Consider the following 12,681-nt stretch of genomic DNA (forward strand, 5'->3'; position numbering starts at 1 on the left):
GCACTATTTCATGGCCGCATACAATACGGTGTAACTGGTTATGTTTGTAAAGTCAATGTTGACAACTTAACAGGTAAAAAAATTACGTCGGACAAAAGAATTACGCAGATGATGTGCTATCATTGAACAATGTTAAGGTCGAGAAAAAGTTCAGATTTGACGTTACCTCATGCGAATTTGGCTTTTTGAATCAGCCGAGTTTATTCGACGTAGCAACGAAAGTGGTCTCAAATTGTGGTTTCACCCAATTATTCTGTCTTAATACACTTCAAAACACCTATTCTACAGTTAGCTTAGTCGACGTCATTCTCTTGAAACGTGGGTTAAAAATGGGGACTCACCTCTACGTCTGGGTGTTGCCGGTGCTTGGCTGCAGTCACGATACAGTGCGTGATGTACTGAGAATAAAATATAGATGTAAGTGTGAGGAGACATGCATTTTTCGTCAATTAATGTTTGGCAACACAATGTACACCGCCACCCCTGGCCCCGAATTCATGAGACAGCAAAGGGAACTCCCTCGTCATTCCATTGAAGTGACAGGCTGCTTAAGCCGATAAGGGAAGGGGTCACCTGTTTCCCATTATTGACCATTTAGTTTTGAGGATGCCCTCCCGCTAAATCAAATACTAAGGAACCATTATCAGTGTTCAATTTACAGGGAAATATTAATTCACAATCTGGATCAAAAGCTACCATTGTTTTAAAGTCGCTTAACTTTACTTAATGGCTTCAATGCAATTCAATTTGAAAAACAGCAATTTCATGAAGTTTTGATAACTCTCAAATTTTATACTTGGAAATTGAATGTGGTGATTGAATGATACCTTAGCATCGTGCTCTTCCTTCCTAAATATAAAACGGTGAAAAGTTCATTATCATATGTAAATTACTAAATCTGGGGCACGAAGAACGAGAGATTTATTTATTTAACAACTCGGTGGACACGTTTTCCTGTGAACCAGGAACGCCGATGTAAAAAGTAACAAGCAGGTTAATTGCATCAGGCTCACCTGTTTTTACTGAAGCCTTATTTCGAAGTAAGATTCAGAGCTCATTCCATATTAGCCATACAGGCGAACTGAGAACGATAGATCTGTCTACCCAAGTTTGTGTGAGCTTTGGTAGATCTCACCAAAATGACTTGTTGTAACTTAAAGAGACCTGGCCTTCGTACTCCAACGTTAAGCGAATGAACAGCATGGCATAACTCAAGCCATCTACCATCTCACCCTCCTAGGGCGCGTTTTCACGAAAGTGGTGGGTTGCTGACGAACTTGTTCACTGTGAATTTCTTACTACAGGTCAAGCAACTGTAGCTGAAATTTGTCGACTCGACACGACGCAACTCGAAGTTGAGGAAGAGAACTTCGCCTAGGTATAGTCAGGACTAATCAGTGGTAAGAAAACCCTATTATTGTAAAGCACATGATTTGCTCTTGACGAGGATAATGTTTCAGTCCTACTCACAGTATTTCTCGCATGTATCTTGGCAAAAATTTCATCATGGCGAAATTCCTAGGCCTTTAGTTCAAAACGGATCATGGCTGTGATGATGATCACTTCAATAAATGGGGTGTTTCATTTTTTTGTAATTATTTATTCTAAAAACTGCTCAAACCTACATGGCTACCTTAAAATTAAGACCGAGGACATTACATCGCCTATGTGTAGGTAGTCAGGTTGGTGTTACTGAAAGAGGATGTTACTTTTACGTTCATTTCACTTGTAACAAACCTTCTCTAGCCTCGTCTGCTTGCCTACGAATTGCGCTTTACTTGAAGAAGATTGGGGTAGTGACTTGACACTTTTGCCGAGAGCTTGCGGACAAATTCTCAAATAATCTCCATTTTTCGAAGGACATGAAGATTGGGGTGGATAATAACAGCGACAGCTATAATAGTACCGAAAACAAAGTTGCCGCTTATGTAACGTAAACCTCAGATGCCTAGACTGGATGCAAAACCCCAACACATTCATTTTGGCAAAATTCAAAAGTGCCTAATTTTGAACAGTTGCCTGTTAATGGGCCCTGGCCATACCCGTGTCGTTTACAATTCGCCTTAATCTTTTCACACGATCATTTGTTGGTACTGGTTGATTTTTTGCATTATTAGTCTTTTATAAGTTATTATCCATCGTTCCAGACACTAGGCGACCAAAGTGAAGGCGTTACACTTCCTCAAGGGTAAATCCCACGGAGGGTAATTTCCTTCATGAAGTTCAACGACATATCACTCAGTAACTGAAAAATCAGGATTTAGGTACCTCTTGAAACAACTTTATTAAATAACAAAGAAGTTACGAATACTCCAAATCCTCCTGTAACAATAACAATAGACAACGACAGCTAACTGCTCTTAACGTTTTTTTTAGTTCAACTAGGCAATAGCTTTGCACTAAAAGGTCCATAATCTTAGATACTCACTGGATGTAAACTAGTTCATCAAACTGGCGGCGATTGAAACAAGGGAAAGAGGGAGAAAGATGACTGAAGTGATGTAGAATGAGTTCAGGGAATTAAGCGTACGCAGCCTAGTTCCCTGACTATCGATCTGCTATGAAGCGGGAGAAGGGTGCCATTGTTGAGGAGACAGTGGCTTTGAAAGTACCTTGACCAGTCGATGTAGTACCGGCAGCAGATGGCAACCAGCAGAAGCGCGGAGAAGGTAACAATAATCAGAGACCGTGTTATTAGTATCAAGGGTGTGCAGGCTTTTACCAATTCTGCATCCTCATCACAGCCGTCGTTACCGGCATCTGCCCCTGAGTGATCCTCGCTTTTCTCTTTTACAGCTTCTAAAAGGATAATTTTGAAGCTAAACTCCCCATCCACAACAAAGAGGATGACTCGATTGAATTATTTGATTTTGGAATTGCAAGAATACTGCTTGGCTTCTATCATCGCAATGTTTACATCAGTGAGTTTCAGCATTTACATTCATCTACTTTCTGAATGTGCTTTGGAAGCTGCACAGAGAAGAAAGCGTTTACATATTCATGAGTTTATTTTACGGTGTACTAGTTGAGTGCTTTCCTGGTTTATAATTTTGCCAACGATGGATGTGTCTAACACAACTAGTTAATAATTGTGATTTTCCGAGGATGGCTGTGACTTAGAAAATTAAGACCAACGAACCAAAGCTCATTTAATCTCAACGAGGCCTAAGCTGCAGCAGTACTCGCTAAAATGCTGGTAGATAACTGGCCGAAATCGCAAAATAAATAGGCACAATGCATCTCCGGTTCTTGAATCCGAAAGGTATTCGGTAAACAACCAAATACTCTTCAGATGGGGGATACCCTAACTAGAAAAGAACATCCTCCCACAAAATCAAGTAAATTTGTAGTTAAAGACGAGTTTTATTGAAAATCTACGTAATAGAGATGAAAATACTGGAGCGAAACATGATAAACAGTTGAGAAACCTACTAACCTGTCATTTGGAAGGTCTCACGACCCAAACTAGAGTTGACAAACTTGATTTCAGTTAGCCTTTCAGCCTTAATGTGAGAAAAAGGATTATGTTTATTTCGCTTCAATAAAGCAATGAATTATTGTCTCAGCATCAATGACTGGTGAATAAAAAATAACCAGAAGAAGTTTACAAAAGCAAGCGCGTACTTGACGGCACATCTGCACCCAGTCAATCCGACAGCACTTGGTGATGTAAAATATGACTTGAATTACCATGCCAACTGTAAGACCCCACCAGAAACCTGGAAAGCAGTAAAAACCCAACACTACTGAATTCTGTAAAGTTTGCGGATGCATATGTGCGCCATATCCGTATTATTTTTGAGGTGAACTCTGAAAGGGAAACCTGATGATCACCTGGCACAACGAGGTCGGTTAGGAGAAGAAGACAGAGGGCGAGTGGCCCGCCGATCAGATACATGCTGACGCAACACACAATGGCCCCGAACCTTTGCATTCCAACACCTCGGATAACTCCACTACACACACCCTGAAAACAAGTACGAGTGGAGAGCAAACATTAACCCTTAAGAGAGTCGACACCAATCATCCACAGCTGATGCTCTTGTGGTAGTTTGTTCAGTGACCTATGCTGCTATTTTGAAAAAACAGAGTTTCATCAAATGACATTGATAGGCAACAATTTTAAGAGTTCAAAGACATATCTCGTCCGAAATATCTGGATTTAATTTAGTCCAAAAACCGTTAGAATATGAAATAAACCAGCACTAGAATTCGAAGCAAATTATGCTTAATTACTTTTGTGTCAAGAAAGTTAAACAGAAAAATTTTGCTAATAAAGTGACCGAAATTGCCAGTGTCTTTACCTTCTGCTTTAGAGCAGACAACGGTTGCCAGACTGAAAACACTTACCACAATGCAATCAAAGAATTGGTATGCGACGACAGACGGCATGCCATAAGCGGTTGCCGCTATAATTTTACTGAAACGATAACGAAGGGTTAGAACATCCGTGGTAGCAAATAAAGAAAAGACTTGGCTGGAGAAGTAAAGTCGAGTGCTGTTTTCCTTTAGAGTAAGTTAAATAGTAAGTTAATCATATTTTCAATGATAAGCGTGACTCTTCTTTGGAAAACAAGGAAAGAATTCAATAAATTGATTCCATGCTTGCTCCCATGTCACTCAAAGCATGTTTGCAGTGGTTCTAGAAGATAATCCATTCTAACTCATTGAGTCGCACACTTCACACACATTTCTGAATATCCGGCTCTTACCAGAAGAGAACATCGCTTACCTTGCCGAGCATTAGGATGCAAAGATACATTCAACATCACTTACACGTCACCTGTAAAGATTCGTGGGATTTGGTAGCGTCCAAACAAAAGAATAATTGTATTCATTATTGCCACAAACACTAAAATAGCAAAAGTAATGAAAAAATTAGATTCGTTGGTGAAGTAATTGTAGAGGCGCAGGAAATTGTGGGTAAAAAATACCGTCCACCCGATTGCTAAGCATTTTAGGGAAAAACTTGTACAAAATTATGTGCTAAACTAAAAAGGATTCTAACTCAAACAACACGGTATCCGGGGAATGTGATACTTAGCCGCAGAATAATAAATAACCAACGGAAGTACACTTCGTGTTTTAACCAAAGTACTGACATTGAAATATCCATAATGAAGTTGAGCGCAATCAATAAATGAAATGGAAAAGCAATATTCAAACAAATTAAGATAGCGTCCTTTTGCTACGAAACGCTATTCAAAATAAGAGCATTCTATTGAACCGAGAAGAAATGTACAACTGAACAGCCAATACTTGCAACCTATTATGTCAAACATGAAACAACCATATACAACCACATTACTGCGCATAATTCGCCTCCCTGGATCTATCGATAGATCGTACCGAAGGCAGCCTGGAGCCTACTTTAGAATCTAAATGTAATGAGATAATATGTGCAATATGCGTAAGGTTTCGTTGGATGCATCAATGAAAATAAGATTAATGGCGAATATCGGATAAATTTCAAATTTTCATTCCACATAGGTTACCGGAATGTAGATGAAAAAGCGATTGACTAACGGGTAAGCAAATTGCCTCAAGCACTAGTGTTGCATGTGAATAATTTTTTTCCAATGCCACGAGACAGCGAGTGCGTTAAAGAACATGAACTCGTAAAGGCGAGCTTCCCAGTTAACAACCTACCCAGAGTAAGTATTCCTACAAAGACCGTCAACTTTGGCCCTACAGAGTTGTTGGAACCGACAAATTGGCCAACACGAATTGCTACAGCAATACCATATCCCATGGGAAACTAAAATTTATTAACAATCAAATTTTCATTTAAATCACGACAGGCAAAACAATAGGTTTTTACACCTTACAGTACAAAATAGGATGGATTCAACGTTGTTCAGAATGGTTTGGACGGCAAGAGCCTCTTCTCCGCGAAGACCTTGAGTCAAAAAAAGAAAAGGAAAATTATCGTTCTTTAAGTAAGTAAAAGAAATTTCCAAGACCAATCAAGAAAAGTTTCATGCATCAAAACAAAACGATAATCCAATTGAGCATCAAGCTCCTAGCCTACACAAATAGTGTTAATTATACAGATGAGGAGTTAACAGAACTTTGTCAGGTAAGCCCTTTCGTTATCCATTTACAACAATTCGCCAAGTTGTTCGTGCTTATTAACTACAAAAGATGACATATAATCCCCACTTAAATAATGATGGATAATTGCTAACGTTTAGATGTTTAAGTTCGACTTTTAAGTATCAAGAGGGGTTGGGTGAAAGAAGGGCAAGCAACTTTCAGCGGCAGCAGGCAGCGGAGTGTTCATACCGGCGGTGAGGCTTCCGGCCTCACAAACCCACCACTCAAGCCCAAACATCACCACACCCGGCAAGCCAAGGCGAAACCATACACTCCAGTCATGCCACATTTCAATATGAAGACCTAAAATAAGATAAAAAAGATAAATCTCATCAGAAATTGTGATGAGGGCCCTCATCTGGTACCCGCATTAGTTACTGAATCCAGAATTGGGTCCTGCCGTTATCAGTTGTTGGACTGCCCATTGGGAGTAAAGTGGAAAAGACTATTTTTGGGTTATTTCTCGCCTCTATTTTAAGCGTAAGATTGACTTTAAAGCCAGTTGAATAAGGCCAGGAATGAATTAAGTGGGGTGTAAAACAAAAAAAATTAATGATGGGAGTTTTGTGCTTAAATTTACTATTCAAATAAAAAACTCACCATCCCATGTGCGGCGGTATATTCCAGAGGCGACAATATAAACCAAAACGCAGCTAGCTTGGACAAAATAACATACGGACTGTGAAAGCGCAGAACCTCTAAAAAGATGTGGAAAAGTAAACAGGTGTTACGCAGCTGCAAAACCTAACTTACAAATCATATTTTATTCCTTACATAATGCCAATGTCGCTATGGTAAATGAAAACGTAGTGTGCAATAGCATTGGCGAGATTTCCTATGATTCCAGCAATGAGTGGTGGCAGTACTTTGTTCTAAACACAAATTTTTCACCTTGAAAAAATAACAACACATATATACCTGGGTTTGCACATACTTTGTCAGGATTTCAAAGATGGAGAAGAACTGGAAGAAAAATAAGTGGAACAACGCAGAACCTACAAATAGTCCAGGCATCATTCCAAGAATATACTCGCCAGTATACCTTAAAAAGAAAGTATAATGCAGCTTGATGGTAGAATTTTAGTACGATGAGGTAGTGACAAAGCAGTAATTTACTTGGCTATCAAAGGAGGTTGGTTGGTGGACAGAAGAATTTGTTCAATCACCAAATGCACGGCCCAGCAAGGAAGGCAACAAAGGGTGAGGATTAAGAAAGCTATAAAAAAACAAGGGTAAACACTGGGTATTCACATTCAGAGGTATGTTTTTGGTAAGCATATCGCGCTTCGCAATAAACGTAAACGAACGGACAGAAAATCATCATACCAGTCTTGAGTATAAAAATACGACAGATTCGATCGCAAATCAAAATACTCAAATGCATCGAATTCCTAAAATACCAGAATTTACTTCATAGGATACGACAAAGGCATATCACATTTCGTAAAGATAAAAGCTGAATATGATAATTATTGTCTAAAAATTACTATGGTTTAGTAGGAAATTAACCAACAAAGCCCCATTAAAATGTATTTTACTCACACATTCTTCCGATACGACAAACGGCCAAATTCCCTAATACTAGGGTGTTTATTAATGCTAACTGTGATGCAAATGCTCCCCTTGTTGGGCGTCTATTTGAAGATAGCGTTGTAAACTTACACCTTTGCACCTGTATCCCGAGTCCGAACTTATTTTTTCCACCGTAGGTCTATAAAAGAAGTACGAGAATCAGAAGATATAACTTAGAATAAGGGCCATACATCTGATCCTACGTAAAATCTATGAAAAAGTTTAGAAAACAACACATCAATGTGTTATAAAAGGTGACAACTAAGGTGTGTTGCAGACTAGCAACTGGGAATTCTTAAAAAATTGGCATCAACGTCAAATTTTTTGAAGGCCCAAATTATCTACAGCACATTCCAAAATACCCTACTACTGGCCTAGGGATTAATTCCCCTTCAAAACGATAATTTATAGGTGAGACCTTCGTTTGAAAGTCCCGGTATCAATGAGATTTTACATGAATACAACAGATATACGACTTTTAAGTCAATACATTATAAAATTTCTGGATTATTTCTAACAGCAGTACGACAAAGTAAAAAAACACTAGTGTGCCCATAACCACCTGCGCAAAAAGGGTTTCACCGGCAGTAAGAAGCCCCATAATGAAGGAGACGCCGGCAGTATGAAAAAGGGATATCGCAAGACCCGCTGCGGCCAGCTCAGTTTTTCCGAGTTTCCCACAGAAGAAAAGACTGATGGGTGCAGTAAGGTACTCAACCAAACTTGTGAACATCTGCACAGCAAAGAAATGCATTACACACATAAAAATTCATCCACTTCGATAGCTAAAAGTGGAGCTGGATTGCATATCACAAGCCTTGAATATTTCGGCTGAGTGTAATTCTGTAATTTTATCACCAGACATTAGTATCAATAGCTTACAATAGGGACAGCAAGTTTTGACAGTTCCTTCCATTCGTACCAAAACCCATTCAGAAAATATTTTGACCAGCAATTTCGCCCCTTCGCGTAGTCAGCGTCTAAACCATCTTGTGTATTTTCTGAAATACGTTGAAAGAAATAATTAAATCTGTAGCTGTAAATTTGGCTAAAACTTACGATTCTGGAATAGTTAAGAGCGAGCAACAGCCAGCGATTTCAAAACAGGTGAGACACACGTTTGATTAGAATCAAACACCAAGGTTATAAGGCAACTTACATGCTTAACGCAAGGGTTAACACCAAGCAACACCATGGAAGGTATATGTTGAGTGTGATTTACATGGAAAAAGTTTTGATATTATAGGGATTGTGGGTACACAATGTGTATGACTAATGACAGTGAAGCACAGAAGATATAGCTAGGAAAAGGAAACTGACTTAAGAGCGCATTAAAAGGTAGTTAAAGCTAGTGCTCTTAAACTAAACTGTAATTACTGGATGCTAATTCCACAACGAAAAGAACTCTTCGCGATAGTGCAAACCCATTTCACATGAAGCGTTGCAAATAACATACGAAATCCAATCAAAGAAACCCGAACAAGCAGCGCGCAAAAAAGGATCTGCAAAAACACAGGTATTTCAGGGCAACATTTATGGAGATACGTAAAATAAAACGCATCCAAACCATGATTACGAATAAAACACCTAGCTAGAACTAATCTACCCAGTTAGTCTACACGGACCGACCTTGGTCCATCATTTATGGCACCAGGGCACTGATATAAACAAACCGTTCTAAACAGCTCTAATAGCATTCAGTAAAAAGTGAAACGGAAAAACACGTCTTCAGGCTTAGAAACTAATTGGTATATTAATATACTGCTTAAAGAACACGATCTGCACCCACACGCTTTATTGAAGCAGCTTTTATCGGGTGCATAAATGCTTACTGTTGGTTAATTCAAGAAGATTGCTCCTTGAGAGCCTAAAAAAGGAATTTATGCAGCAAATTCTAGTTTTGCTAAGCTTTTGTTTTCTGCCCAACTCCTTTGGTTTGAATTTAAATCCCATAGTTTAAAAAGATGTATTTTTGCATGGAATGTATTTACCGGATTATCATTCCTTGCAGACTTTAGCAGCTTTTTGTGAATCGTCATTTTTGTCACACTTAGACACTTGTTACCCTAAGGCGTTAAGAGCAAACAAGCCTGCAGCATCTTGAACGTCATCTGCAATCCATGGGCATCATAAACTCCCAGTTTTCCCATAACTTAGGCATCCTCCTCGAGCTTCATAGTTTACCACCTATATTGGCTCAATGGGTTTCTACTCACAGCCATGTTGCCCTAGTTATTCTGCACCTCGATTTAAACTTTCGGATCGGTATGCAGTGGTTGTGTCCATATTCCCAATGGAAAAATGATGATGCGCATGGTGTAGGCGTACTTGTGATAGATGCATTCTAATGAACTTTTCCCATTATTTTGTACGCTAAGGAGCTGAATGGCATTGTTCTTCCTTCGCTCACCACTTGTGCGACGCCGCCTTCTAGTACCGTGCTCGACCCATCCATCGAACAAAGCCTTGCATTAGGAAGCTGTCCCCACGTTCCCCGCCCGGAAACTCGTAATTTGCTGGCTCCTGTCCAGCTGCCTAATCCGTCCGCAGAAAACCCAGTATGGGTTAACCCTTGAAAAGCACTCCACATAGAGCTTAACCTGCATAATGCATCGCAAATAACAGCCTGAACGGTCTGACGCAAGAAATAATAATACATATTGAACAGGCCATAAGATCGTTTGCTTTAGGAGATAATTATACACAGTTTAGTCATCGGAAGTAGAGAGGATTGAAGGTGACCCAGTGAGCCTTTGGTTGCCTACGGGCCTCCTCGGATGTGGTGAAGAGGGACTTGAATGCGGATGAGGCGTTTGGATCATCCTGAACTGAGGCATAGGCGGACGTTGGGACTTTTCTGTCTCCTTCCTCGTCCCCCACTGATTCAACTTTGACCTTCTTGACAGCGGAGGAGGCAAGACCCGTAGAGGAAGAGAAAGATCTCTTTTCTCCCGTCTCAATTGAATCCTGGACAGCAAATCGCACAATTAGACAATGAGTGCCTCAGTTGAAGTCGAAGAGTTACACAAGCATAAACGACCTTGATATCTTATAACGTAAAAAAGCTTTCATGGTGTGTTATACACTTGATTCCATGGGTTGCGGGCAAAACCTGTGCAATTAATTCGTAAACATCAAAACATTAAAAAAACAGACTGAAGAGAACAAATTGCCTTTTCAATCCTGGCGTGACGTCCCTGTTTTACCGGTAATTTGGGATGGCCGGATTTGGTCTAAAATTATTTTAAAAGCACTTGTAGAAAAGTGTCCGTAAACACAACAATGTGTAATTAGTGTGTAGAAAAAGTAGCCTCTTTCAGGATATTTGGGAAACCACAACAAGAGCAAAAGACAACCATTCATACACACCGCCGTGTCACGTAAACTATGGAGAAGGCGCATCGACGTGATATGAAATACTGGTACTGTATAGGGACAATAGATAGCACCAAAACAGTTACGACGACAAGGCGCTGAAACTTACGTCAAGCATACAGACGCATATATTGTAAGGGAAAATAACCGATTGTGAGACACCCGAAATATCATTTTGTTCCAGGAATAAAAGGACTTGAGCTTGTAGCACCATGGGTAGAAAGTATTCGCAGCTCACATAGGGGGGAAAAACTAACCTTATTAGAACAACGATTTTGCTGATGACATTGAATTTGTACTTAATTAATTGGTATAATTAAAGTAAAAAACGCAGTAAAAATCCGACCCAATACCTTTTTGCAGGATTCCTTAAAGACTTTAAGCCGATCTTGAGCGGTTCTCAATTCTTCCTCAGATTCCGGGTTAAGTAGAATGATACTATTTGATTTGAGTGGTACTCCGCACTGCAAAGAAAATCAAGATAAGAAGTACTATGCAAAAAGGAGTTCGGTGACAGCAAAATGAAAACAAGCATTCTCGAACAATAAATATAATTTCCCATTTAATAAATGCTTAGCCATTCCACGGACAAAAGCGGAGAAAGGATGGAGTGGAAGAACTTACGATGAGACAGCTCGAGTCCTTGACGGCATCATAAGCCCTCTTTGAAAAGACACAACCGCACTCCCNGGAAAAAACAAATGGGTAGGACCCATTCATTTCCTGTCCCAAAATCGGACAACAAAAGGATTCAGCAGAGTTCTCAATTATTCCTGAGGAAAGTTCGTGGCTTTGTAGTTCTTTCGGAGTAGGCGTTAGCTTAAGATCACAGACATCTCTCAACTTTTTAATATGATCAGCGACCGAGCTTGTATATTTTGACTCGTCCAGAAGTTTCTCGATTATAGCCTCCTTGTTATACAGTCTGCATTAAAAATTTAGAATAGAAGGTGAGTAACCAGATGAAAATAAAGGGGAAGAAAAGTGGTTAACCGGACCTTCCAAGTTGACAAGCAACTATGGGTTGACGAAGAGGTTGCTGACTAAGAGCACAATGCTTCCATTTGGCTGCGTCAACGGCAACCTTCCCCACATTTTCTTTCTTCTTCTTACTACGCACAAGCTCAACTCTACGAGGTATACTCCCACCGTCTCCACCCATTAACCGATAAGGACGGTAATGCTTCAAATGCAGACATTCAACATAAGACCTTGATCACATCCGGATTAATCAGACATGAGTTTTTCAACATAATTTGTCTCTAACACGGCGTACTATAAAAACTTGCCAAACGGTATAGAGAATTTTAATTGACTATATTAGAAGGCTTTGAGTGGTGTGCATTTTAACCAATTTTGCTGCAAAAAAGCACTTTTACGGAAAATTTATGCAATTGGTTTAAAGCATTCGTAAACTGTGACTTGCCCCCAAAATTGCTATTTGGCTTATATTCTTATTTCGGCTTTTCTTAAATAAAACGTTTTCTTGTTTCCGCGACTTGTTCTTTTATGTAAACTTTCCTTGTGCGTAAAAACTATTTTATCTTAATTTAAAAATTAAAAAAACAAAATTTTATATAAATTGAAGTATTTGGTTTCTACGCTTTCTGTGACTACTATGTTTGTTAGAGTAGATTG

At 39.4% G+C, this 12,681-nt stretch overlaps 2 protein-coding genes across 2 annotated transcripts; both read right to left on the reverse strand. All coding sequences in view use genetic code 11, as the record gives it.

Moving 5' to 3' along the window:
- Positions 1–2,512: 2,512 nt before the first annotated feature.
- On the reverse strand, positions 2,513–9,310 carry EGR_02874 (Multidrug and toxin extrusion protein; the record flags this gene model as incomplete). Its single annotated transcript, XM_024492123.1, has 18 exons — positions 2,513–2,799; positions 3,437–3,503; positions 3,625–3,719; positions 3,835–3,967; positions 4,351–4,477; positions 4,777–4,852; positions 5,650–5,758; positions 5,829–5,899; positions 6,253–6,399; positions 6,697–6,794; positions 6,871–6,968; positions 7,015–7,059; positions 7,096–7,138; positions 7,213–7,312; positions 7,759–7,807; positions 8,231–8,401; positions 8,551–8,669; positions 9,298–9,310. The coding sequence occupies 18 exons, from the start codon at positions 9,308–9,310 to the stop codon at positions 2,513–2,515; spliced, it is 1,848 nt and encodes a 615-aa protein (XP_024353318.1).
- Positions 9,311–10,380: 1,070 nt separating this feature from the next.
- EGR_02875 (hypothetical protein) lies at positions 10,381–12,205 on the reverse strand (the record flags this gene model as incomplete). Its single annotated transcript, XM_024492124.1, has 4 exons — positions 10,381–10,635; positions 11,397–11,507; positions 11,668–11,968; positions 12,042–12,205. 4 exons carry the CDS (start codon positions 12,203–12,205, stop codon positions 10,381–10,383), a joined length of 831 nt encoding a protein of 276 aa, XP_024353319.1.
- Positions 12,206–12,681: the final 476 nt, after the last annotated feature.

This window comes from Echinococcus granulosus (assembly GCF_000524195.1).
Source record: "Echinococcus granulosus chromosome Unknown EG_S00014, whole genome shotgun sequence".
Taxonomy (NCBI): Eukaryota; Metazoa; Platyhelminthes; class Cestoda; order Cyclophyllidea; family Taeniidae; genus Echinococcus; species Echinococcus granulosus.